The sequence below is a fragment of the Nesoenas mayeri genome (assembly GCF_963082525.1).
Source record: "Nesoenas mayeri genome assembly, chromosome: 24".
In the NCBI taxonomy this organism is placed as follows: Eukaryota; Metazoa; Chordata; class Aves; order Columbiformes; family Columbidae; genus Nesoenas; species Nesoenas mayeri.
The window spans coordinates 6,951,921-6,978,329 of NC_137546.1; the positions used below are offsets into that span (position 1 = coordinate 6,951,921).

Genomic DNA, 26,409 nt, shown 5'->3' on the forward strand with positions numbered 1-26,409 from the left:
GCTCAGCTCCTGGAAGAATAACATCATAGGCTGCCTCTCCTGGTTTTCTCTTGAAAAAGGGGATTTTTCTCTCCCTGTCTGTATATCCAGCAGATGCGACACTCAGGGTCTGCAGCAGAATCCGTAACCACAGCAGACACAAATGCAGGTGGTTCCTATGCTCATTCCCAAAATCTTCATCATGAAATTGCTGTTTTCAGTATTTATTGTTAGTGGGAAGTATGTTATGCTCTATGCAACAGTTGGGAGCGGTGAGGCTTCTGTAGCTCCATGTCCCCAGGTCCAACCAGTGGTAAGGCTGAAGATGTGTGTTCCCAGCAGGCACACACACGCAAAGCACACATGTACTTCACATTATATGTCTATATATTTATATACCTATATACCTGGCCAGCCACACAGGTCACAGACGAACCTATTGAATGACCTATTAGAGAGCAGCGTAGGGGAAAGGGACCTGGGGGTCCTGGGGACAGCAGGGTGACCATGAGCCAGCACTGGGCCCTTGTGGCCAGGAAGCCAATGGGACCTGGGGTGGGTTAGAAGGGGGTGGTCAGTAGGTCAGAGAGGTTCTCCTGCCCCTCTGCTCTGCCCTGGGGAGACCACACCTGGAATCTTGTGTCCAGTTGTGGCCCCTCAGTTCCAGCAGGACAGGGAACTGCTGCAGAGAGTCCAGCGCAGCCACCAAGATGCTGCAGGGAGTGGAGCATCTCCCGTGTGAGGAAAGGCTGAGGGAGCTGGGGCTCTGGAGCTGGACAAGAGGACACTGAGGGGGGACTCATTGCTGGGGATCAATATGGAAAGGGGCAGTGTCAGGAGGATGGAGCCAGGCTCTGCTGGTGACAACCAGGGACAGGACAAGGGGCAATGGGTGCAAACTGGAACACAGGAGGTTCCACTGAAAGATGAGAAGAAACTTGTTGGGGTGAGGGTGGCAGAGCCTGGCCCAGGCTGCCCAGGGGGGTTGTGGAGTCTCCTTCTGTGCAGACATTCCAACTCGCCTGGACACCTTCCTGTGTAACCTCATCTGGGTGTTCCTGCTCCGGGGGGATTGCACTGGATGAGCTTTCCAGGGCCCTTCAACCCCTGACATTCTGGGATTCTGTGAAACACTCAGAGCACCCACATGAACACTGACAGCACCAAAAGCCTCATCCTGCTCCACTCTCTGGCTGAGCAGGGTGGAGGTCCACTAGGAAGAACGTATGTATCTGTTCTCCATATGTGTATATATACATACACATACATACAATGTGGATCCCTCCAGTAACTAGGCTTAGATACCCAGTTTGCCCACAGTAACTACAAAAAAGCTCTTTCCCTGCATGATGGGTCTCACACCCCTAGGTAGCAACCCCCTTGGTCCAAAAGGTGACCTGGGGAGCTGCTCCCACTGACTCCTCGTAGTGAGTCCCACACCTCCCACTGAGGCTGATAGCTCTGCTGGGACAGCCCTGGGGGGCCTGGACAAAGTGGTTGTTCTTCAGGGGTCTGTAATCTGAGTTCCCACCTGCCCCCACGTGTGTCTCTGATCCTCTGGGCTTGTGGAGATCGGCCTTTGATGGGCTGATGGTTCTTCTGTCATGAGTCTGGGAGTAGCCCCAGGGTGTTGTTTGGGCTCCCTCTCCTGCCATTGTCTCTTTGTACTCCTTTGTGGGTGTCCAAATGAGCTTTTATCATGTACTCTTATCTTAGAGTGTGACAGATACCTCTATCTTAACCCGGCTGGTAGCCAGGAGTGTAGGAGGGACCACCTTGGGCAGAGCCCTTCCAGCAGGCAGGGTGCAGGCGGGGTCCAGGTCCGGGGTGCAGACAGGTGACACCTCCAAGTCCAGCCTCAGCAGCAGGGTTTTGGCAGTGCAGGAGGGTCCTTTCCTCTCTTTAATTCATGTTTAATTCCATGAGCAGTTGCACAGCTGTGTGTGTATATCTGCTCGGAGGTCTTTCCTCGGTGTCTCAGCACTGGGAAATGCTCTTGGTGCCACATCCAGCAGGATGGAAGGCAACATGCTTTGTGCCCCATGGGCTGTCTAAGCCCTGTGTGGGTGTGGATGGTGCTTTGCAGGGGCCTGAAGGGCAATTACTTGCCCAGCTCTTCCCTGAGCTGACTCCTGGGTGGAAAACGATGGAGGTGGTTGAGGAGGGTGAACTGAGGGGAAGCAACAAGATCGGTGAAGGGACTTGAACACAAGCCCTATGGGGAGAGGCTGAGGGAGCTGGGCTTGTTTAGTCTGGAGAAGAGGAGGCTCAGAGCTGAGCTCAGCACTCTCTAGAACTACCTGAAGGGCAGTTCTAGCCAGGTGGGGATTGGGCTCTTCTCCCAGGCATCAGCAATAGGACAAGGGGCCATGGGCTTCAACTCTGCCGGGGGAAATTGAGGCTGGAGATGAGAAAGCAATTCTGTGCAGAGAGAGTGGTCAGGCATTGGAATGGCTGCCCAGGGAGGTGCTGGACTCACCGGCCCTGGAGGTGTTTAAACTGAGATTGGACATGGCACTTAGTGCCATGATCTAGTCAATGGGCTGGAGTTGGACCAAGGGTTGGACTGGATGATCTCTGAGGTCTTTTCCAACCCAGTCCATTCTGTGACTCTGTGATTCAGTGGTCTGCAAAGCCTGTTTCCCACCAGTCCCAGGTATTGGCAGTCACTGCTGCTCTGGCTGCGCACACGGGGACACACAGAGTTTAAATTCAGGGAAGATGTCCTGTCTAGCACAAGGTACGAATTGTCACTCACTCACTTTCTGATCAAGCACCTAGTTAAACCTTCCAGAAAGGTGACCACCCTGGATCTGAAGGCAGCAGGCAGGGGGGAAGCAGGGAGGGTCAGTGCCCATTTCCCCACTGCACAGTCAGGGATGCCAAGGGACCAAAGCACCGTGACACAGACAGCCAGCTGCCATCAATCACAGGGCCTCAGCAGAGGCTTCTGAGTATTTAAATCATTAATTAGGATTAATGAAATGTGCTTTTGCAGTTTATCTAAGTGCATGTTCCAAAACTGAAACGTGGTCATTAATTAGTGAGTAAGACAATTTGGAGGGCTCAGTGAAATCCCCTCTTAAGCCCCAGTGAGGCACATCAACACATCTCCAAGTGGAAGGATACAGCCCTACTCAGCAGATGCTACACCTGAACAGGATAGATGATACTTGAAAAGAGACACAGATGCACAGTCCCATCAATATGGGCTTTTAGGGCTTTTGGAGGGTCTGTCCAGCTCAAGACTGAAAGTCAGAGACAGTACCTGCTAATCTTCTCGTACAGCTGTGGCAAATGAGTGGCCCCATTTGGCTTCCCCAGATAAATTAGTTTGAAAAGCTCAGCGATTAGTGGAAGGATTAGAGCTCCCTAGAAATCCCACTGCCTGCTCTGCCCATCCCGAGGCTCCTGAAACCTCCTCTTGAAGACTAATGTGGACACGTCTGTTCCATTACAGTATGACTCGGAACTGGAAATCAAAGCCTGCAGCTTGTGTAACATGAAATGCCACAGGATGCTCTGCTGTAAAACCTTGCATGTGCCATCTTGTGCTCATCCTCATGTAGGACATCTGTGTTCACCAGACACAGAGGACCAGGACCCACTGTCCAGAGGCAGCCGCGCACCATGTTGTGTTCCTCCCGTGCCACGTGTGGTCCTCCAGGGACCTCCTGGGTGAATGTCTCTGGTGACAGGCACAGGACCACAGTCCTCTTCTGCCCCCCAGAGCAAACTTGCCCCTGGATTTGGAGTTTGAAGATAAATTTCAGGGCATGACTTACGGCCACTCACTAGAGTGTTTGAGAAAATGGTGTTACAGAATTACCTTCTCCACAGTGCAATAAAACAGATACACTGGCAGTAAATTGCATCAATTACATGGAACTCAGGAATTAATTAGAAGCTGGGAATCTTCCCATCCCTCAGTGCAGCTCTGAAATTAAGAGTCCAAATGAAGAATAACTTCCAGGGCAGGGAGTTGGTGCTGGGGCTGCCACACAACTGCCCCTCACACAGAAACTCGCTGAGGACAGCAATTGCCTCTTAGATGTCGATCGATTTGCTTTTGAGTTGGCAACAAGGACACGGGTTTGACCTCTGCCTGTGGAAAGGAGGAGAAGAGGGAGAGGAGGGAGAGGAAGCAGCTCAGGTGGCGCCTGTGGGACAGGATCCCGAGCAGTTAATGCCATTGCCAGTGGAAAAGTGTCTGCTGGAGCAGATGAGGGTTGACTCCTGGTGGAAAACGATGGAGGTGGCTAAGGAGGGTGAACTCAGGGGAAGCACAGCAGAAGCAGAGAGATTGGGATCTGCCCATGAAGGGTAACAAGCTGTTGAGCTAATGAAAGCACCTGAAAGGATGCTGCATGTGTGTGGACCACGGACAGCAGAGGATACGGGTGCTGCTGCCCTCTGCCTGCTCAGGGAACCAGAGCCCCGAGAGCCACTGAAATCAAAGCTTTGTGCTGCTGAAGGGCTCAAGTACAGGCCAGAAGGGACAAGGAGGCATCATGATCTCCAGCCTACTGCAGGCTGAATACATCCCCACCTTGAAAAAGTCAGGGCTGGCCCTGCACAGCACCACTGCAGCTTGGCTGGGTCATTCCTGGGTAGATCCACTCAGCCAGGCTTGGCTGATGGTGCCTGCAAGGCACTCGCCGGGGTCCCATCGGCCAGAAGCAAAGGCAATCAGAGCCTCTGAAGCAGCAATCAGACGCCCTCCAAATTGAGCAGACGTGAGAAATGAGTTTGCAACTTGGGATCGATCTGGCAGCCAAGGTCAGTTAGAGGGAAGCCAAGTTCCCGGAGAAGCCCCTGCGGAAAGCGAGTTGTAATAGAAATAGGTTGTAATAGTCTCCAGCCAGCATGGACCTCCAGCTGTCGCTGACCCAGTTAACACTAACTCGCGCCTGCAGGAAACCTCTACTCCATTTTCAAGATGTTATGTCAGGGAAACCAGACCATGGCATGGAGAGCAGCCTGGGAAGGGCACACAATGCTCTGGCAGCTGTCAGGACCTGGCAGTGCACAGGGCACAGGAAAGGTCTGTGCTGGTCGTCTCAGCCCAGCGGAAAACACAACATTACTACAGATGAGTGCACAGTGGTCCCCACTCCGCTGGGATGAGCACATCCCTGTCTGGTAGAGTGATTCGTGATGGTCTTGCCACGGCCTCACGGCCCTAAGGAGTTCAAACTTTGCATACCCAGGACTGAGAAGTCAAAACACAAAGCCCAAAGGCAAAGGCTTTGTACCTGCCCCCCAATATGACCATCACTTTGGATCTGGAAGGAAATCTCATGCTGCTCAGGGTTCCTCTCAGAGCCCCATCTCCTGAGCCCATAGCATGAAGTTAACAGGTGAAAGAAGGACCAGGATTTGTCTATTTTTCACTTCACTTGCAGATTTCAAGCCATCTTTTAAACCCTTGAGGATGTTTTGGAGATACTGTGCAATCTCTCCTCTCAGCCTACAAGAAGCACCAACTTTGACACATGGGTGAAGAGGCTGTGGACTCACTGCCTGGAGTAGGGAAACGGTTGGGGTGGGGAGTGGTGGACACCAGGCTGAACGTGAGCAAGCCACAGATAAGGTAAACTGCACCTTGGGCTACGTTAGGGGAATTGTGGCCAAGGTCAAGGGAAATTATTCATCCTTGCAATCAGCAGTGGGGAGGCCATCCTGCTGGGTTGTGATTAGCCAGATGAAGAGTGCAGCTGCTTGGAGCAATTGCAAGGAAGATAGAGCCAAACACATCTCGCTAGTGGCAAATGATGTTGACAAGGAGCCGCAGCCACACATTAGACCTCCAGAGATTCAGGATGGACACTTTCAGGATGAAATGCTTCTTCACCCGAGTGTGGTGCAATCCTGAGGCAGGTCCTCAGAACAGTAAGAGATCTCTGTCCTTGGGGGCTTTCAAGACATATGTGGGTAAAGTCACAGACAGCCTGATGTAGTGTTGGGAAGAGCCCAGCATGAGCAAGAAGCTGGACAGGAGATCCCAGAGGTCCTTCCGCCAGCCCTGCTGGGATTCACGGTGCTGTGCATGCTGAATGTCACTTTTTCCTGGCTGGACTTCAGCCCAGGGATGCCCTATCATGGAATGATACAGGCACTTCTTCCCTAGCTTTGCAGAGGTGCTGGTTGTTCCCTTCTCCTCAGCCCAGCTGCAGTGCCTGTTGCATGCAGGAAGGCTTATGGCACTTTGATCTCTTATTTATCTTGAGTGATCCCTCTTACTGACCTTGAGATGGAGAGAATTGTGTCCTGGATGCATCCACTGACTTCTGATGCAGCCCAGAGTGGTGGAAAGAAGCCAAACATGAGCCACGGTGAGAAGCAAATCAGCATCCTACACAACGGGCCAGATGCTCCTTGCAGCCCATAGTTCTGTGTCTGCACACTTTTCACCATGCTAGCTTAATGAGCCATCTTCAGAGACTGGTGCAAGTGGTCCTCAGCCATGGGCCACATCCTACTACTCTTCAAAAGTCTTTTGCTTTCTCTGTTTGCCCTTCTCTAGGGCTATGAGGATAATGAGGGCTCTGGAGCATCTTTGTGATGAGGAGACACTGAGACAGCTGGGGCTGTTGAGCTGGAGAAGAGAAGCTGAGAGGGATGTGATCAATGGATCAATATCTCAGGGTGGGTGTCAGAGGATGGACCAGACTCTGTTCATGGTGCCCAGCGCCAGGGTGAGGGGCAAGGGGCACAGACTGAAGCACAGGAGGCTCCATCTGGACATGAGCAGAAACTTGTTTGCTGGGAGGTGCCAGAGCCTGGCCCAGGCTGCCCAGAGCGGGTGTGGAGTCTCCTTCTCTGAGACATTCAAACCCCCTGGGCCCACCTGTGCGATCTGCTCTGGGTGATCCTCCTTTAGCAGATGGGCTGGACTGGATGATCTCCAGAGGTCCCTTCGCTCCCTAATCGTTCTGTGATTCTATGATTCTCTCCACGGTGAAACCATCTGCAGAGTGGTGCCAGCCCTGCCTGGTGCACCCCGGTGCTGCAGAGCGGGGACTCCTGATGCCTCGGGGCTCCTGGCGTGTTGTCAGCATAGCTCTGGGCACCCTGCTCTGATCCCATCTTATTTATGGCACATCCTTCCTGTCTTTTCCCTGCTATTATTGCCTGAAATGTTGTAATTTAGATTCCGACTGTGTTTGATTGCAAACTCTCCCAATCTACAAATTTCAGTGACAAGCGCTAGAGCAGCTCATTTACATGCCAGAGTGATCAGTCCGGAACTGCTCGTTACACAAGTGAATAAATAAATAACGGATACATTAAAGAATGGAAAACAATCAGCCAAATTAACCAATAGATGTTGAATAACGACAAGCCCTGACATCCCTAACAGAGAACAAAAAGAGGAAGGATGGGACAAGCTTTTCCAGCATTGCCCAGGGCTGCCAAGTGCTCATATATCTCCTCTCATCCCATGAGCCAGCAGTGATGTTCATCAATGCCAGGAGGCAGTAAGCAAGGGCTGGAGTGTGAAATCCTGACTTTTAAACATCATACCTGTCTGTGCAGCTCCCACCTGTTCTGTGTAAGCATCTGTCATAGGAATAACACATCCACTGGGACAGCAATTAAAACACTTTAGACATGAGTGGCAAATGGCCTTGCAGCCTGATTTTCAGCTGACATATCAGGAAATCCTCCCAGGGCACCTGGACCATTCGAGCTCCTTGTTTCATTGATTGAAACATGGGAGACTTCAGCGTTCATGCAAACACTGCCTCATCGTGCAGGAAGTTTATCAAGTATTGCACATTTTTGGACAGGACAGCTCAACAGCAGCAAAACTTGCCAGTGAAACAGGCTCAGTTATTTGTGCACCATTAAGCCACCGGTGACTGCAGAGCAGGGATGCTCTGAGCTGTCCTGACCTCCCGGTGGGTGCGGGCGGCAGACTGGGATGCAGAGGTGCGTGCAGTACCTGCCAGTACTGCCGATCTCCCACCACCTGCCTTTGTTGCTGTCACCTGGACAGTGACAAGTGAGTGCCAGCTACCTGATTTATCCTCCTCTGGCAGCTCCTGCCTGTCAGTGCTCCGCACCCTGGGGGATCCCAGCAGGGAAGTGTCTCTCCCTGTTGTCTGCTGTCAGGCAGCTCGGCTGTGCCTGCAGGCACTGGGGACGCAAGGAGGAGGTTTTGCAGGAGCCACTTTTCCTCCATGAAGGGCTGCAAGGCTGGGCTGGCACCGACCTATCTCGCCCAGCACCACCAGCTGGGAGGGCAACAAGGAGGTGAAAGAGCTGCCCCATGGCCCATCCTGAAATGAGGAGGAGGAGGGTTGCTCAGGGTAAATCCATCTGGAGCAAGGCTGGTCCTGGGTCTGCAGCAGAGCCAGGAGGTCACGGTGAGTGCCCTAAATAATGTGGATTCTCACCAGAGTGGTAGGGTTACCCCAGACCCAGGGCTGTCCTCTTTGGGGCTATCTGGAGCTCTGCAGAACATCTACATTCTCTGGTGACTCCAGCACACACCCCCCTTCTCCTCTGCCTTGGGCTCAGCCCCATTTCATGTCATCTGTGGGTCCCCTCCATTGTCCTTGCTCCTTCTTCATCCTGGACCTTGCAGGTGATGGTGCTGGACCTATATCAGCTGGGATAACCTGCCAGGGCATCACAAACCTGTGTTCTTCCACCACGGTTTGGCCCTCACCGAGGGAACATCACTCCTCCCCCTGTTGCAGGGGGTGCCGAGTGACTCCCAGCGCGGGGCGTTGGTGGCTGTGGCCCAGGCCGGGCTGTTTGCGGGGGGGAGCTGGGTTGTTCTGGTCCCCAGTGCGTGGCTGCGGGGTGCTGAGGCAGGGTGCTCCAGTGCTTGCTCTGCAGCTGGACGTCCTGCGGTGTGGCCTCTGGGGACACGGGGGTGCCCCGGGGCTCCCCCCCAGCTCAGGTTTTGGAGGAGCCCTGACGGGCAGGTGCCACCAGGCATGGCTGAGGCAGCACCGCCACCTCGTGGCGCGTCACCTCGTCACATGTCGCCTCGCTACCGGTGCCACCCGCTCCAGAAACACCCCGAGGGGAAGGGGAGGGAGGACAGTGCCAGCTGGAGGTGTTTTTGTGAGGCTGTGCGATGCTCACCCACGGCTCCCCACAGCCAGCCGTGCTCCAAAGCCACCACGTCCCGGCCGCAGGGCAGGAGGAGGGGATGCTCAGAGGATGGGAGAGGAAGGCTTGGCTTGAATGCAGCAGCACTGGAAGTCAAGTGATCGGGGCTAAATACCACTCAGGAGTCTCAAGGATCTGGAGGAAGTGCTGCTGGACCAACACCAGCTTCCAGGAGATGCTGGAAAACTATCAAGAGCCCCCTGTAATTCAGCATTTAAATGGGGTTAAGGGGACAGTCAGGGACAAAGGACACAGGAGCACCAGGACACAGCCATCAATCAATCCTGAATGAAATGATGGAGTGGTCTCATTTTGGCTGTATATTAAGAAAGGGCATTAGGGCAGAAATACAATTCATGTCCAGAAACACTGTTTTGTGGAAGATAGGTCTTTTCAAACTTACTTGTCATCTTTTCTTGACATTATTACAGGTCTGGTTGACAGAGGAACTCTGCTGATATAAAGAAATTGCATTTCTTTTGGCCATCTGATTTATTATGGGGTGACATTTCGATTAAAAATGTGTATTATATTGCATTAAGAGGGCACACATTCAATGAATTAAAGATCAGGTCCATGACAGATCTCCGAAGGTAATTATTAATGGAGATGCACTGATGAATGAAGTTTTGTCTGGCGAGGATCTCTGGGGCTGATTTTTGGTTTCACACTAGTTGTTCCCTTCTTCAGCTGTTTTGGAAGCAATGCAACAGCTTCCCTGGGAGCGCTGGAGGCAGCAGGTGGGGGGAACCGAGGCTTTGCCAGCCCCCCAGCCTGGGGAGCAGCCCGAGCCCTGGCCTGTACACTGTCCTCTTTCCCTGAACATCCTCCCCCGAGCTCCTGCTGCTGCCTTTGCTCCGGGCACCGCAGCGCTGCTTTCCCGTGCAGGTCAGCGCGGCTGCCACAGGACTCCTGCAAGGAGATTCCAGGTGGTTCTGGACCAGAAAGCCCCTCCAGTCCACCCACTGCGCTCCTCAATTGGGTGGCCCAGCTGGTGCCCAGGGTCCCAAGGATGTCCATCTGCTGGTATCATTGTGACACATCTAATCCCTCTGCTCCCTGCTGTAGTGGGGCTTGGATAATGGTGGCGGTTTTGGGGTCTTTGTGGCAGAGCTGAATGTGCATCCCTTGGTACATTCTCTGGTCTCCGTGCTGTGAGGCATTGGCTTTTTCTTTCTGCAGGTCTGGGTCAGGCCACACACAGCTCCTGGGTTTGCCAAGAACAAGGCACAGCCACCCAAAAAGGACCAGGAACAACCTAGGTGTCAGAGACCCCCATCTTCTCCTGCTCTACCCCAGAAACGAGGTCCTCAGACCACTGAAGAGAGGCCAATGGGAAGATGTCTCATCAAGGATGCTTGAGACCCTGTTGAGCCACACAGACACTAACGGTCCCTTTGCTGGAGCTCTGCTCCATCGGGGTGCAGCACCAAGGTGGGCATCTGGAGGGGTCAGTGCCCCACAGCAGCGATGGCCAGGCTGGGTCCAACATGGAAAGGGGAACAAGTTTCTCTCTCAGAGAGAGAAAGTAAAACTTAGAACTTCTCTTTTCTAAACAGGCAAATCACTGTGCAAGCAAGTTCATGACCCCCACCCTGCTCCTCTTCCTCCCTGCTCCCAGGAAAGTGTTTCCCGCAAACAGAACTACTGCTCAGACCCATCTATCTTCACCTCCAGCAAGGAGGTAAGTCACCCCAAATATCTGGGGACACGTGTGTCCTCTGCCACTGCTCCCCAGCCCTCCCTCCCTGTCCCCCTCCTTTCTCTCCCCGCGTGGGCTTAAAGCAGGAAAAGGGGAAGAAGATGATGGGCGGGAGGAGGGGGCTTCAGGAATCTGTCCTTGCTGGCTGTGGACACCCCTGGGCTCTGCAGGCTTGTCGTGGGCTCAGTGCCCCAGGTTCTGGGGTAAGTCTGTGTGCTCGGGACCTCCCTTCTCTTTCCCAGCTCTGTGTATTGGAGATCTACATCCCTTTTGCCTGTTTATCCCTTTCCTCTCTATCCCTTCTCTGTTGTGTCTCTGTCGCACCCCTTCCTCACTTGTGCTCTCCATTCCATGGGGCCACTGCCTGTTCATCAGTGCTTGCTCCCCCAAGCATCCTCTGTGTGCATCTGATGTGTGACCACCCATACCCAGAACACGCACCGAATGATTTATGGCACGCTCCACATCCTGGGCTCTCCCACCCCACAGTCCTGCCACGGATGCACATCAGAGGTTTTCAGCAACAGCAATGATTTCAGCTCATGCAATGAAACAACCTCAAAATCCTTCTGTGAAGTTGTTTTCACCATTGCATGTGGTGTATGTCTGTCTGTATTGGACAAAACATGGGTGCTGTGGTAGATCAATGTGTGCATCTGGTGCGAGCACTGGCGTGTCTGTGCCCAAGGTGTAGCTGTGTGTTTGCTGCGTTTGCCTCCTCTCAGTTCCCTCACCCCTGTGCTTGCAGGGAGCAGGATGCAGCCCGTGCTTTGGCTGGTGACCAGCGCCCTGGCAGCGGTGCTGGGCACGGCACAGCTGGAGGAGAGCGTGTGTTTGGCACCCAATGGCCGGGAAGGCTTCCCGGGAGTCCCTGGCCTCGATGGGAGGCCAGGGCAGAAGGGTGACGTGGGAGAATCAGGTAAGGGGGAGCCAGGGATGTGCAGTGTGGGTGGCCTGGGACCCTCCAGCTCTTGGTAGGAGCATCACAAGCTGTGGTAGCAGCTTGGGAGATGCCAGACGTACATGAACTTCTCCTCCTCACCCTCTCTCCCCAGGGAAATCAACACCAAGGACGGGCATCCGAGGATTCAAAGGGGATCAAGGTGAACCAGGGATTCCTGGTTTACCAGGGAAACAGGGCTACCAGGGCCCTTTCGGCCCCCCCGGGATCCCAGGCCAGCCAGGGCTGAAAGGGGTCCAGGGCAAGCCTGCCAACGTCCTGGAGCAGCCACGTCCTGCCTTCTCTGCTTCACGGAGGTCCCCACCATCTGTGGGCAGGACGGTGGTGTTTGACAACATCATCACCAACCAGGAGAGCTCCTACAGTCCCCAGACCGGGCAGTTCACCTGCCACGTCCCCGGGCTCTACTACTTTGCCTTCCAGGTGGTCTCCACTGGGGACCTCTGCCTGAGCATCACCAAAAACAGGGAGAACGTGGTCAAATTCTGCGACCACAACAGCCGCAACATCCTGCAGGTGAACTCAGGCAGCAGCGTCCTCAGCCTGGCCAATGGCGACCAGGTCTCTGTGAGCACCGACTCTGCCAGGGGCAGCATCTACAGTGGCTCTGAGGCAGACAGCGTCTTCAGCGGCTTCATGCTCTTCCCACAGAAGGTCTGACGGACTACCGGTCCAGACCTGCTTAGCACCAGAGCATTGCAGTGTGCGTGTCTGCATGTATTTGCCCCTTGTGAGTGTGTGGGGTGGTTTAGTATCACAGTAAAAGAGGATGGCCCCAAACTGAGCCACCAGACAGGTCCTGTGCTTCCACCAATGTCACCAAGTGGCCAGGCTGTTGGTCACCACTGCAGCAGCTGTCTCGGTGCTGAGCCTGCCTGCTCCATCCTGCAGGCAGAGCACTCATGGCCCCAGAAGCCCTTTCTGCTCCTGGGTGCTCAGACCCCACACCAGAGGGGACCAGTTGACACTGGGGCCGCTCACCAGCACTTTGCTCCTGAGTGGGAAATCACTGTGTGCCACTGCTCCTGCTGCACTAACCACTGCAAATGCTTTTCTGGTGCTGGGTCACTACTGCCTCTCACATCAGAATAAATAAACCCTTCTTCCACTATAACCGTTGGTGTTTTCTTTCCTGTTCATGAATCCTCCTCAAACCATCAGTGTCCTTGGCCCCTTCCCAAGCTGCCCAGGGAGCGAAGTCATCCCAGCTTCCCCCTGGCCAAGCACAGATCCCAAGTGCAAAGGCAGAAGGACAGGAGGGAACTGCGTGCAGAATCAGAGCTGGCATTTATAGGAACAGGAAATTTCTGGGACTGGCCCATGTGTGTCCTTTTGCTGATTAATCCAATCTTGCTGTCCTGCACCAGGGTGAAAACAGGCAGCAGATCATGCACCTCACCCATATGGTCTTCTGTTGGTACCCAAACTCTCCTAGGAAGGGGAAAGGTGTCTGGGGTCCTCCAGCCTTTCAGCAAGTGGGGACAGGGACATCAGGGTGACTGATGGGGCTGCGGGGGGATGGTGGTGGAGTTGTGAGGTGAAATGCTTCTCCCTTTGAGTTGGGGTGAGACTGGTGAGCAGCTCAGCAGGCTGAGCAGGTGTCAGGTAGCCAGAAAGCATCAGGGAAGCCACATGGGTGTCATATCCTGCAACTGCTACTTGGAGGGACTTCTCCACACATGCTGGGCAGCCAAATGTCTCCATTCCTGGTGCAGTGAGGAGACCAGGTCACCTGTGAGGAGCAACACCCTGACCAGGGATGCTGGGGCCCCAGCACATCCAGCACCCAGCAGAGCTGGTGGAGCACAGGACAAGGTGCAGACAGGACAGCCAGCCTGCAGGTCAGAAACCCTCAAGCAGAAACGCCCTTCAGTCCCATTCGCTGTGAATGCAGCATCTCCTGTCAGAGCAAAGACCTTGCACCAGCCCTTCATTTACACTGATGGCTTTGGCTCCATGGGCCTGGCATGAGGGTCTGTTCCCCATCCACTCACTGGCCTTCTGCTCAGAAACAAGCTTAGGCTGGGTGAAAGGCAATTTGCAGTGAGTTATTCCCCTTGGTGTTTGGGGGGTTTGTGACACATCTTTTGCCAGCAGCTTATCCCATCTCTGTCCATCCAGACCCTGCTGCTCTGGTGGCATCAGTGCAGGTCTCAGTGGACAGGAAAGTGCTTGTTTAGAGGAAACAGCTAGGCAAGAGGATGTGAAACTCAGCTGGGGGTCAGCTGGACATTCTGGGTCCCCAAGAGTTCTTTCCTAACTCTGTGACTTCCTCCAGGAGGTTGTCACGGAGAGTCCTCCACGCTGTGCCGTGACAGCGGGCTGTGGCCACAGCAGCCAGAAGCTCAGCAGCTCAGCCAGAGGTAAGAGGTGCTGCAAGATCCGTCTCTTTGGGGTGGGCTGCATGGGGGCTGGGGCATGGCGCAGGACTGTGCTATGTGAGAGGAGGAGGAGGAGAAAAAGGTACTGCCAGGCTGCACACATGTCATAGGGGCTTATGCACACTTGTCCTTGCTGGGAGAAGACCCAGCCCCCTGGGCCAGGCACTGTCCTGGGACATCCCCAGCTGATGGGGGCTGGATCCTGACGGGCAGAGCCAGGACAGCCAGGCTGCTGGAGGAGGGGGGAGATCGTCTGGGTCCAGCTGCAGTTCAACTGTCTGCAGTGGTGTGTGCATCTCAGGGGGTTCGGGACACTGGCCCAGGAGGGCTTGGGCCTGACCTCATGACTCCATCCAAGTCCAGCTGTCCATGTGCCATCAGAGGCTGTCCTGGGGGTGGTGATGAGCCTGAGGTCATCATCACTTATCTGCCCCCCCAGTGTCTGGCGATTGGTACGGGGGGACACTGAGGGTACAGCCATCACAGGCAGGTGCTCCTGCTGCAGCCAGACTCATAGCACAGTACCTCCTTTGCCCCATGGCCTGGAAGCCACCTGCCGTGGCCCCGCACTCTACCACTTTCTTTCCATTGTCATGCTCCAGAACACCAAAATGGGACAGAGCTTCTGGCAGCAGCTCTGCCTGGCCCTCGCCCTCCTCCTGAATCTGGGGTCTGCTGTGGCTCAAGATGTCCCTCACAGATGCTATGGGACTCCAGGCCTGCCTGGCATGCCGGGTGTGCCGGGCAAGGATGGCCGGGATGGGCTGAAGGGAGCCAAAGGAGAACCAGGTGAGTGAGCAAGGAGGGGAACCACACAGGCTGTTGAAGCGGGGGCACTGAGTCCTCCATGGCCACCTGCCTTGGTATGCAGGCCATGGAGAGCATCCTCTGTGGACAGGGCAGGAGGAGAAGAGGCTGGAGAGAGGCAACAAACCTCTTCTGCCTGAGGGAAGGGTCTGGAGGGGCCTCTCCCCACATCCTGCCATTGACACTGACTCCGTTTCACTCCCCACCACCCCACAGGCATCCCAGCCACTCCTGCAACACGAGGTCCCAAGGGCATGAAAGGGGAACCGGGCAGCCCTGGTGCGCCAGGCAAGATGGGCCTCATTGGCCCCCCTGGTCCCCCTGGAGAACCTGGGATCATGGGCCTGCCCGGAGACCCAGGCTTGCCAGGCGTCTACAAGCAGAAGCACCAGTCAGCATTTTCAGTGACGAGGCAGACCATCCAGCCCCCCATGAGTGACGTCCCCGTGGTGTTCAATCACGTCATCACAAATACCAACGATGACTATGACACCACTACGGGCAAGTTCACCTGCAGGCTTCCCGGCCTCTACTACTTCGTCTACCACACCTCACAGAATGCCAACCTCTGCGTCTCCCTGTATAAGAACAAGAGCAAGATGGCCAGCTTCTGCGACCACAAGACCAACACCATGCAGGTCAGCTCTGGTGGGGTCCTCCTCCACGTGGAAGCTGGGAATGAAGTCTGGCTGGAGGTGAACGAGTACAACGGCATGGTGGGCACTGGCAACTCTGACAGCATCTTCTCAGGGTTCCTGCTCTTCCCGGACTAGAGCCCATTCCACCACGCCAACCTCTTTGCCCTGTCCTGCAAACACTGCTGCTCGCTGCCAGGCTGCTGCTGGTGCTCCAGGTTTCTCTGATGGGTGGGAACCCCTCGTAAGGGGTCAGCCCCAGCTGTCAGGCACAGCCCCCTGGCCTGGGGACCAAACACAGGTGGCTGCTGAATGGGGGGAACAGGCAGATCTGGGTGCAGATTCACCCAGAGTGATGGTGCCACCCCCCCAGGGTCACTCTGGCACTGCCATGTGCATCCACCCTGATAACCCCACATCACCATCTGCTGCTGGAGCCAGAGGTCTCTCTGTGTCTCTCCCTCCCCACCTGGGTTGGACCAGGGACAGCTGGGTGTCCTGGAGCAGGCTTGCAGCAGCACCTTTGCTATGACCCGGCTGTGGGAAGTGTCAATAAAACCTTCCCTAATGTGCCTGGCTGAGTGTGTTTTTTCCTCCATGACTTGCCTTTCTGCGGGAGGAGCCCACGTGCGGCTGGCTGGATGTGGTGTTCACATGTGCACGTGTTTGTGCACAACTTCTGGACATCTACATGGCATCAGAATGTCCCCAAGCCCTGTTTGGCCCAACTGTGCTCAGCACCAGTGAGCACTGTTCCCAATCCTGGCTTTTCCCAGTTGGTTACGACCTCCAGCTGCACTGACTGCAGGAAGGGGATGGTTCCCAAACCCATGCACGCAGCCCTCACTTAGGGGGGATCAAGCCTCTTCTCCAAGCAGGTGTCCTGATACTCCCTTTCCCATCCAGGTGGATAGGATTCAGTTGCAGAAGGCCACAGACCATGCAGCAAACCTCCTAGATATGTCTCTGATGTCTGAGACATCCCCAGGAACCAGCTTCACCAGGGACATGGCAGGGGAAGCACTGGCTTCCCAAAGTAAGATCAAAGGAGCTCATGGCTGTGGAGGTTACAGAGCCCACTAAAAGCCACTGGAGATTCCTCCTGGTGTCACACATTTTACTGTGGAAATAGACATTGTCTTCCCTGAGCATCCTGTGATCCACCTCTGCAAGACATCAGCAGAAAGCAGGAGGGAAATGTTTCTACCACAGGGTGGAACCATTTCATAGAATCATCATAGAATAGTTTGGGTTGGAAGAAACCTTCACAGCTCATCTAGTCCAACCCCTGCCATGACAGGGACATCTTCACCAGCTCAGGTTGCTCAGAGCCCCGTCCAGCCTGGCCTGGGATGTCTCCAGGGATGGTTCATCCACCACCTCTCCGGCCAACCTGGGCCAGGCTCTCACCACCTGCAGGGCCAACCATTTATTCTTCATGTCCAGCCTGAATCTCTCTCCTTTAGTTTAAAACCATCACCCCTTGTCCTATCGCAACAGGTCCTGTTCAAAAGTCTGTCCCCATCTTTTTTCTTGGCTCCTTTTAAGCACTGAAAGGCCGCACTAAGGTCTCCCCGGAGCTTCTCTTCTCCAGCTGAACCCCCCAACTCTCTCACCTGTCCCCAGCAGAGCTGTTCCAGCCTTGGGTCATTTCTGGGGCTCCTCTGGCCCCTCTCCAGCAGCTCCATGTGTGTCTGTGCTGAGGACCCAGAGCTGGACCAGCACTGCAGGGGTCTCACCAGAGCGGGGCAGAGGGGCAGGATCCCCCAAACCTGCTGCCCACGGGGCTAGGGATGCAGCCCAGGGCACCATTGGCTTCTGGGCTCCAAATGCACATGGCCGGGTTGTGTCCAGTCTTTCAGCCTCCAGCATTCCCAAGTCCTTCTTCACAGGGCTGCTCTCCATCCCTTCATCCACAGCCTGTGCTGGTACTGGGGGCTGCCCCAACCCAGGTGCAGGACCTTGCACTTGGCCTTGTTGAACTTTGTGAGCTTCACACTTCCCATCCACAACATTTTGGAGAGCTTGGAGGACAGACTTAAGGTGATGGATGCTGAGACCCTGTAGCATCCTCTGGGCCTGCTGGTACCTCCTAGCAGAGCTGGATATGTACAGAGCAGCCTGAAGGACGTTAGCTAAGGGCATGCACATTTCTGCAGTCCTGAGGGGTTACCCCAAACTCGATTAGAACTCATGGCAGTGTTCCCCAAAGCAAGCACACCAAAGCAAGGCACAGGGACCCTGCAGGGCAGAGCAGATATCCCCCTGCTCCCCGGCACCAGAGCTGTGTGTCTGAGGGGCCTCAGACTGTCATTTGCGGACAGAATGTCTTGCTGAGCTGGCAGCATTTGTGAGGGATACGAAAGTGCTGCTGAAGAAAGAGCAGGAGCTAAAGATAAAAAAGGGATGTGGCCCGGATCCTTTCGCAACAGCCCTAGCAGCAAACATCTGCTTCCCGTCATGGTCATTTCACGGCAGGACACTGGTGTGTCCTGCTCCATCTCCGGGTTCGTGCAACGAGGTGTTCAAGGTAAGAGCAAACAAGGCTGAGCCCCAGCTCTCCCCTGCAGGCAGGAGCACACGGGGAACACGGCAGCACCAGGGTGCTGGTCACCCCCTGCATCAACGGCACTTTGGTGTGTCAGAAGAGGAAGGGTGCTGCTGGGCTTGGGGTGGTGGAGATCCCTGGTGGGACCCCAGGGGCTGATCAGTATTAGTCTGAAGGGTGTCCTGGAGATGCTCTCTTGCTCGAGATGCTTTGTCATCTGCCTGGGCCTGGGCTGGGAAACTGCAGGTTGGTCCTTGTGCTTCCACACCTGAAATGGAGCTGTTGTGGCTGGAAGATCCAACTTACTGGCCTCTTTTCCTGCTGACAAGAGAGTTTCAGCACTGGGAGAGTCCACCTTAGTCCAGAGAGTGTGATTGGGGTGACTTGATGTCCTGATACAGTCCCCAAATTCCCAGTGTGTACCCTGCATGCACCTGCACCAGGAGCTGAGGGAAGGAGCTGAGCTGTGGGATGCAGGGAGGGCAGAAGGAAGATGGGACCCCAGGGGCTGGAAGCCCAGACCACCATCCCAGTATGGCTGGTTAGATACAGAAAGGCTTCTGGGATGAAGCAGGCATGTGGCAGTCCACAGCAGGAACCTGCAGGAGTTAGGAGAGCAGGTTTGGAGACTTCTTTGCTATCTGCAAGGGCTAAAGCTGTTTCTTGCATATGCTGGTGGAAAGCAGATGATGGAACATTCTGGCCTAGGGAAGGATTTTACCCTACAGTTGTGGTCCTAAGATGGGACGGAGAACTTCTCCTCTGAGGGAGCAGTGGGGACTCAGGACAGCAGGGACTTCCAGCACGTGTCTGTGGCAGCGTGGCCAGGCTGGACGTCAGACTTCGGGGACAGGATAACCTGTCCCTACATGTTCAGGTGGCTGAAGCTCTGGGCACTTGTAAACTGGTAAATTAAGAGTGGGAAGAGGCTGACAAGCCCTTCCATGCACTAAGGGGCTGATGCCTCCAAGGCCATCAGGTGGACAGATTTGGCTGTGCAGCAGGATGTTTTCCCTCCCTCGTGGTATTACCCAGAAGAGCTTTTAATCCTCATCTTCCAGAACAGCACAAAGTGCCTTCCCCATCCCTCCAACTGACCAAGCCAAGGCCCTCGACATCCTTCTGTGCTCCAACAGATGCAGACCTTGTGGGTGGTGCTGATCTGCCTGGTTGGAGGGCAGCTTGCAAGTGCCAAACTCTGCGAGACCTACGGCTACATCCCAGGCATCCCAGGGATACCAGGACAGCCGGGCAAGAATGGCAGAGATGGGGACAATGGCCTAAAGGGCGAGCGAGGTAAGGAGGATGCTTCAGGTGGGGAAAACATTGTCTTGTGAATACCAAGAGCAGGAACATGATAGAATCATTGACCGGTTTGTGTTGAAGGGCCCTCCCCAGCTCCCCAGTGCCCCCCCTGCCATGACAGGGACATCTTCATCAGCTCAGGTTGCTCAGAGCCCCGTCCAGCCTGGCCTGGGATGTCTCCAGGGACGGTTCATCCACCACCTCTCTGGCCAGTCTGGGCCAGGCTCCCACCACCCGCAAGGCCAACCATTTCTTCCCGATATGACCTGAATCTCCCCTCCTTTAGTTTAAAACAATTACACCTTGTCCTGTCACAACAGGCCCTGCTCAAAAATCTGTCCCGATCTTTCTTTTAAGCACTGAAAGGCCACAAGAAGGTCTCCCCAGAGCTTCTCTTCTCCATCCAAACCCCCCAGCTCTCTCACCTGTCCCCAGCAGAGCTGTTCCAGCCTCGGGTCATTCCTGTGGCTCCTCTGGCCCCTCTGCAGCAGCTCCATGTGTGTCTGTGCTGAGGACCCAGAGCTGGACCAGCACTGCAGGGGGCTCTCACCAGAGTGGAGCAGAGGGGCAGAATCCCCCCAAAACCTGCTGCCCACGGGGCTGGTGACACAGCTCAGGGCACCATTGGCTTCTGGGTTGCCAGCGCACATGGTGGCTCATGGACCATCTTTCATCCCCCAGCACTCCCAAGTCCTTCCCCATAAGGCTGCTCCACATCTCTCCATCCCCAGCCTGGATTGATACCCACGGTTGCCCCAGCCCGTGTGCAGGAGCAGGCGCATGGTCTTGGAAGAGCAATCCATTTTCCACCCGTCCTTTTGGGGTGTTATCAGGTGGGGGTGACGCTCAGAAACAGGAGAGGCTGGACAGACTGGAGAATCCCAAGGAACCTGGGGACAGAGGGTGCATGATGGCAAGGGGTGTCACACCTGCCGAATGTGTGGGGGTCTCTGCCAACCTACACCCTGGCATAGATGTTGGTGGTTTCCTTCCCAGTGCCCCATCTGCAGACATGTGGTGCATGGCTGTGACCACGATGATTCTTCCTCCTTTTTACTAGGTCCCCCTGGTCAGGTGGAACATGAAGAAGACATAGGGGAGAACGGAGACCCAGGAGTGCCAGGGTACCCTGGGAAGATTGGCCCCAGGGGCCCCCCAGGTTTCAGGGGAGTACCAGGTGTCATGGGACCCCCTGGCCCTCCAGGGGACTCTGGTGACTACGAGTCCACTTTAAAGTCCGCCTTCTCGGCTGCCAGGACCATCAGCTCCTACCCACGCCGGGACCAGCCCGTCCGCTTTGACCGCATCATCACCAATGAGAAGGGCCACTATGAGAACCGGTATGGCCGCTTCATCTGCCAGGTCCCGGGCATCTACTACTTCACCTACCACGTCACCTCCAGGGCCAACCTGTGCCTCAGTGTGAAAAAGGGCCAGAGTAGAAGCAGGGCCGAGAAGGTGGTGACCTTCTGTGACTACGTGCAGAGCAGCTACCAGGTCACCACCGGCGGCGTGGTCCTCAAGATGGCAGTGAATGAGTCTGTCTGGTTGGAGCCAACAGAGAAGAACTCCCTCATGGGGATCGAAGGCTCTGACAGCATCTTCTCTGGCTTCCTGATCTTCCCTGGGGCTTAGTCCACCAGCAGTGTCCCTCTGCCCTCCCCTCTGCTGGCTGGCCCTGCATGGCCGAGGACTCCCCAGGAGATGACTCTGCTCCAGATTCAGTGCCCTAAGCCTGTTGCTGCTGGTCTTGTACATTAAATGACAGGTTCTTGTGCTACTGATCCTTCCTACATAGGATTTTTCTCCTCCCCATATGATGCTCAGACACTCAGGGCACTGCCTCCTGCACCTCTGGATATATCCTGGGCTTATGAGTATCTTATTATTGCTGATCAGATCCAGACGATTCATGCAGCTCCTGCTGCAGCCCACACTGAGTATCTGCTTCCAGAACCACTCAGAGAAAATCTCAGCCCAGGGTTAGGAAAACATGGAGAGGAAGCCTGGTCTCTATTGGGACACATGATGTAGCGGGAAAATTGGGGTCACCGTCTACTGGTGGTAGATGGGAAGGTGCTGGAGATGGTGCTGAACTGGAGAGTCCTGAGGCTGGTAGGACCTGGGGACACCAAACTCTCTATACGCCTTTTAGGGGGGAGGGTGGTGGTGACAATGATAGCCACAGAAGCTTGTCAAAGCTTGTGACAAGGTGACCCAGGTGTATGTGGGGAAACCAGAGCTTGATGCCGTGATGGAAGAGGTGTGGGGCACACGGTTACCCCTGGTCCAACTGGGCAGGGTCTGGAGCAGCCCCATAACCCTAGCAGAGAATCCACACCTGCAAGTCCTACAGCAGACCCAGGACCCCTGGAGAGCCAAGGACCCACGGCCCTCCTGATGAGGACCCCAGGGACAGGGACATCCTGTGATGTCAGGGACATCAAGTGATGCTCCAGAATCGTACCTGAGTGGGGGTTTGCCTACAGCCGCCAGCCCAGCCACAGCAGGTGGCACCCAGAGCTGTGGGGTGTGAAGCCCATGGGGATGTACACGAGGCGCAGAACAGGGGCGTTTTTTGGAAGGGTCTGAGTTTTGAAAGAGGCTGATGGAAGGGGATGATGACGAAGGGTCTGGGGGGGAGTGGGATGTAGTGGGTTTTATGAAACTTCACTCCTTTGCTCTCAGGGCCTCCTGGGGCGTCAGGGTGCGCGGCTCCCGCTGCCCCGGCGCAGGATGGTGCCCCGGGCCGGGCCCGGTGCGGCCGCTGCGGCTGCGGAGCGATGTGCCGGCAGAGGGCAGCGGAGACCGGCCCAGCCCTTCCCCGTCCCACCGGATGGGGGGCAGAGCTCTGCCGCTCAGCTCTGCGCTGCACGTAGAATCGGGAGGAGGAACCGCGCAGGATTGGTGCCGCCTTTTGCAGCCCTGTCTTCACGCTCTGCCCTCGCCACCTCGCCACTTGATCCTTTTCCCCCGCAAAATCTGTGGCTCCTGATCCCTGAAGTGCAGCCACCCCGTGTGCCCAGACCTCTGATCACACAGTGATCACCCCGATCACAAAGTGATCAGAGTAGAGATGTTCAGTGTCGCACACCAAAGCTCTGCCTGTGCACGAGTGCTGGGCCGCTTCTAAAATGCAGCTGCAACGCTCGCACCATTTGCAGCTGGGGACACAGCACCCCAAATAAAATCAGGTCAGCGGGGCAGGTGGAGGAAAAGAGTAGGTGTTTGACCCCCAAAACAGGGGCTGAGCATCAGCTACGTCTCCTAAACCCTCTGCAGGAGACAGCAAAGCGAGGGGCAGTCAAGGCACTGGAGGACAGGGCTGCCATTCACAGAGCCTTGACAGGCTGGAGAAATGACCTGGCAGGAACCAACTGACATTTAACAGACGTGGGATAACCCCGCGGAATAGGACAGGCAGCGGGCAGGAGGAAGCTTTGCAGGAAGGGATCTGGATGCTGGTGGACAGCAAGTTGAAGTTTTCTGCCTTTCAGAGTAATTGATATAATAATTTTGGACTTTTGAAAAGGTCTTTGTCAGGACCTCTCTGGAGTGGAGTTGGTTTTATTTTTAAAACTGATGTCTGACCTAAGACCAGTACAAGCCAAAGGGTTTCTGGTGCCTTGGCTGTACCTGGAGAGCGTCAGAAGGCAGCGCAGGTACCTAAAGTGCCTAAAGTCTCTAAAGTGCCGCTCACTGTGCATATGCAGCTGGAAAACAGAGGTGCACAGGGCAATGCTCCCTACACGGGGCTTGGTCAGCACCCAGTAACGCCACCTCAGGCACTAGGTCTGGGGGACAGCAGCTCTCTGCTCCCCCCAGAGCTGCCACTTCTTTGGCCACAGAGAAGCACACCCCTCGATAACCCAAATGAGTGAGAGAAGTGGGGCAGATGGCCGTGGTCGCTGTGGCGGGTGGTGGTCCATGCAGCATCCCCGTTCAGTTCTTCCAGAGCCACCCAGGGAGGGTGGGGAGTTCCTGATTCTGCGGGAAGCCCTAAAGCCCCAGATCTGCACCCCAGGGCAAAGGGAGGACCCACAGTGTCGAGCTGCGGGTGCCCTGTCCCACGGGAACAGCCACAGCCAGAGGCTGGACGGCTGCCCCGTGGGTGAACCCTCTGTGAGATCCCCAGTGGTGCTCAGGGTCATGGCGAGGAAGATGAAAACTCGTCTGGGTAGCTCTGTGCTGTGCTGCCAGACATGCTTTTCCTGCCCGATGGTCCCCGAGAACAGCGGGACTGCTCCAGCCCTGCTCTCAAACCTCTCCACCCTGCACGGTGGTACGTAATTAATTATCCCATGTAACATAAAGCAATCCTGGAACAACAGAACAATTAACAGAAAAGTTGAAAAGAAACCTGTTGCCAGGTCAGGTGCAGACTGATGGCGAGGACGCCAGACAGGGGAAGCTCCACATTCACTGTTTCTCAGGGAAAGGACCAATTTGCATCTTTAATTATAATTCTTTACATCTTACCCATGAGCATCTCTCACACACTAAATTTTAGCCTGGCCACGTCTGCACCCGTTGAATATATTTGCAGGTTTGAACAAAACCTGGAAGGTGACAGAGGTGAGCTGTCCCAGAGCTCCATGCGTGCTCTGCTGTGCCGTCCCTGTGCTCGCTCACACCAGTCTGTGCACGCTCACACAGTGCACACTCACCCTGCTCTGAGCATGTACTCGCTGCTCTGTGCACATTTGCACTGTGCACACAGCACACTCACCCTGTTTCCTGCATAGACGCTGTGTTTTGCATATGTTTGCACTGTGCACGTTTGCACTCTCATTGTGCTCCGTACACTCTCACCATGCTCTGTGCACTCTCATTGTGCTCCGTACACTCTCACTGTGCTCTGTGCACTCTCACCCTGCTCTGTGCACTCTCACCGTGCTCTGTGCACTCTCACTCTGCTCCATGCACTTTCACCCTGCTCCATGCACTTTCACCCTGCTCCATGCACTTTCACCGTGCTCTGTGCACTCTCACCGTGCTCTGTGCACTCTCACCGTGCTCCATGCACTCTCACTATGCTCTGTGCACTCTCACCCTCCTCTGTGCACTCTCATCCTCCTCTGTGCACTCTCACCCTGCTCCGTGCACTCTCACGCTGCTCCATGCACTCTCACCCTCCTCCGTGCATTCTCACTGTGCTCTGTGCACTCTCACTGTGCTCTGTGCACTCTCACCCTGCTTTGTGCACTCTCACCGTGCTCCGTGCACTCTCACTGTGCTCTGTACACTCTCACTGTGCTCTGTGTGTGCTCTCTGCAGACCTGCCCTGACACGCACGTTCTGCTCCTCTTCTGTTCCTCTTGATTTTCCTTTGATTGTAATGGCACCCAGAGAAACTGGAGCAGCAGTTGCTCCTTGTGGTCGAGATGGAGTTAAGCCGTAGAGCTTCGCCAGGTGGTGCTGTGATCCTCGTCGGTGGAGCTGGGCCTCCACTGAGCTCTGGGATGTGGCCAGACAGAGGCCACCAGATGCTCAGCAGATGCTCTGGTAGACGTTGAGGCGGGTAGGGATTTGAGGTGACTCCAGAACAGGAGTTTTAGGGGTCTGATTGTTTTGTCAAGCTGCAGTCAGTGGCTGTGAGCTGCTCGGGTCTCTCGGTGCTGGAGGTCGCACAGACTTGTGAGCTTAGTGGGACAGAGGGACACAGAGCTACAGGGACCAGCAAGAATATCACATGGAGGTTTCTCCTGCATCATCTCACTGGAGTTTCGGGGGTTTTCTCTTCATCAAAGTTCCAATCCAGGCATAAGCAGGACTCTGGCAAGTTCTGCTGCCATGGAGCACACTAAGTGCCTGTCAGTGTTTACAGACAGTGAAGCTGAACTGGGAAGATCAAAGCACAGTCATGCTGTTTGTCAGCAAGATTGAGCCAGGGACATCAGTCCCATGGTCTGGTCTAACATCACTGGGAACCATGGTGGCACTTTCAAAGGTGTTGATCCGTTTGCGCTGTGCCCCGTCAGTCCGTAGCACCCGCTGCCGGGGAAAGAGCCCTCACCAAACCACCGCCGGGACACGGTCCTTCCCGGCAACACCACACAGCCACAGTCGTGCTGCCCAGCACGGTCTGCTGGAGGGTCTGCTGGAGGCCCCGTGCAAGCCCGGTCTGGCAGCTGATGTCCCACGTAGCTCACGATGCTGCTCCTAGGCCCATGGGAAGCCTCAGTGTTTTGGTGCGGTGCCATGACGCCGGTGCGCTCTGGCAGAGGTGTGACTGGGCAGCGCACCAGATAGTGTTTGCTGGGAGGGTTGTGAACACTGATGGGACACAGCAGGACCAACTCAGGCTGGGCAGAAGCTGAAGCCACACATAGACTCACAGACTCACAGAATGTCAGGGGTTGGAAGAGACCTGGAAAGCTCATCCAGTGCAATCCCCCCATGGAGCAGGAACACCCAGATGAGGTTACACAGGAAGGTGTCCAGGCGGGTTGGAATGTCTGCACAGAAGGAGACTCCACAACCCCCCTGGGCAGCCTGGGCCAGGCTCTGACACCCTCACCCCCAACAAGTTTCTTCTCAAATTTAAGTGGAACCTCCTGTGTTCCAGTTTGCACCCATTGCCCCTTGTCCTGTCACTGGTTGTCACCAGCAGAGCCTGGCTCCATCCTCCTGACACTGCCCCTTTCCATATTGATCCCCAGCAATGAGTCCCCCCTCAGTGTCCTCTTGTCCAGCTCCAGAGCCCCAGCTCCCTCAGCCTTTCCTCACACGGGAGATGCTCCACTCCCTGCAGCATCTTGGTGGCTGCGCTGGACTCTCTGCAGCAGTTCCCTGTCCTGCTGGAACTGAGGGGCCACAGCTGGACACAAGATTCCAGGTGTGATCTCCCCAGGGCAGAGCAGAGGGGCAGGAGAACCTCTCTCGACCTGGTCACTTCACTGTCAGCAGGGCGAGAGCTCCACGCACGCATCCCCTGGGTGCACTGGTTCTGCTGGAGGATG

At 55.3% G+C, this 26,409-nt stretch overlaps 3 protein-coding genes across 4 annotated transcripts; all 3 read left to right on the top strand.

Annotated features, from left to right (window-relative positions):
- The first annotated feature begins 10,759 nt into the window (after positions 1-10,759).
- C1QA (complement C1q A chain) lies at positions 10,760-12,750 on the top strand. Its single transcript, XM_080358696.1, has 3 exons — positions 10,760-10,792; positions 11,559-11,729; positions 11,866-12,750. The coding sequence occupies exons 2-3, from the start codon at positions 11,567-11,569 to the stop codon at positions 12,429-12,431; spliced, it is 729 nt and encodes a 242-aa protein (XP_080214822.1). The 5' UTR covers positions 10,760-10,792; positions 11,559-11,566; the 3' UTR covers positions 12,432-12,750.
- Positions 12,751-14,745: 1,995 nt separating this feature from the next.
- On the top strand, positions 14,746-15,732 carry C1QC (complement C1q C chain; the record flags this gene model as incomplete). 2 transcript variants are annotated; one of them, XM_080358693.1, is made up of 2 exons in its annotated part: positions 14,746-14,941; positions 15,176-15,732. In XM_080358693.1, the coding sequence occupies 2 exons, from the start codon at positions 14,746-14,748 to the stop codon at positions 15,730-15,732; spliced, it is 753 nt and encodes a 250-aa protein (XP_080214819.1). The 2 variants fall into 2 exon arrangements, with proteins under 2 accessions (XP_080214819.1, XP_080214820.1); XM_080358694.1 differs by having other exon boundaries at positions 14,764-14,941; positions 15,185-15,732.
- Positions 15,733-18,114: 2,382 nt separating this feature from the next.
- Positions 18,115-21,104, top strand: C1QB (complement C1q B chain). The gene is made up of 3 exons (XM_080358695.1): positions 18,115-18,124; positions 19,279-19,438; positions 20,508-21,104. The coding sequence occupies exons 2-3, from the start codon at positions 19,279-19,281 to the stop codon at positions 21,080-21,082; spliced, it is 735 nt and encodes a 244-aa protein (XP_080214821.1). The 5' UTR covers positions 18,115-18,124; the 3' UTR covers positions 21,083-21,104.
- The last annotated feature ends 5,305 nt before the right edge of the window (positions 21,105-26,409 follow it).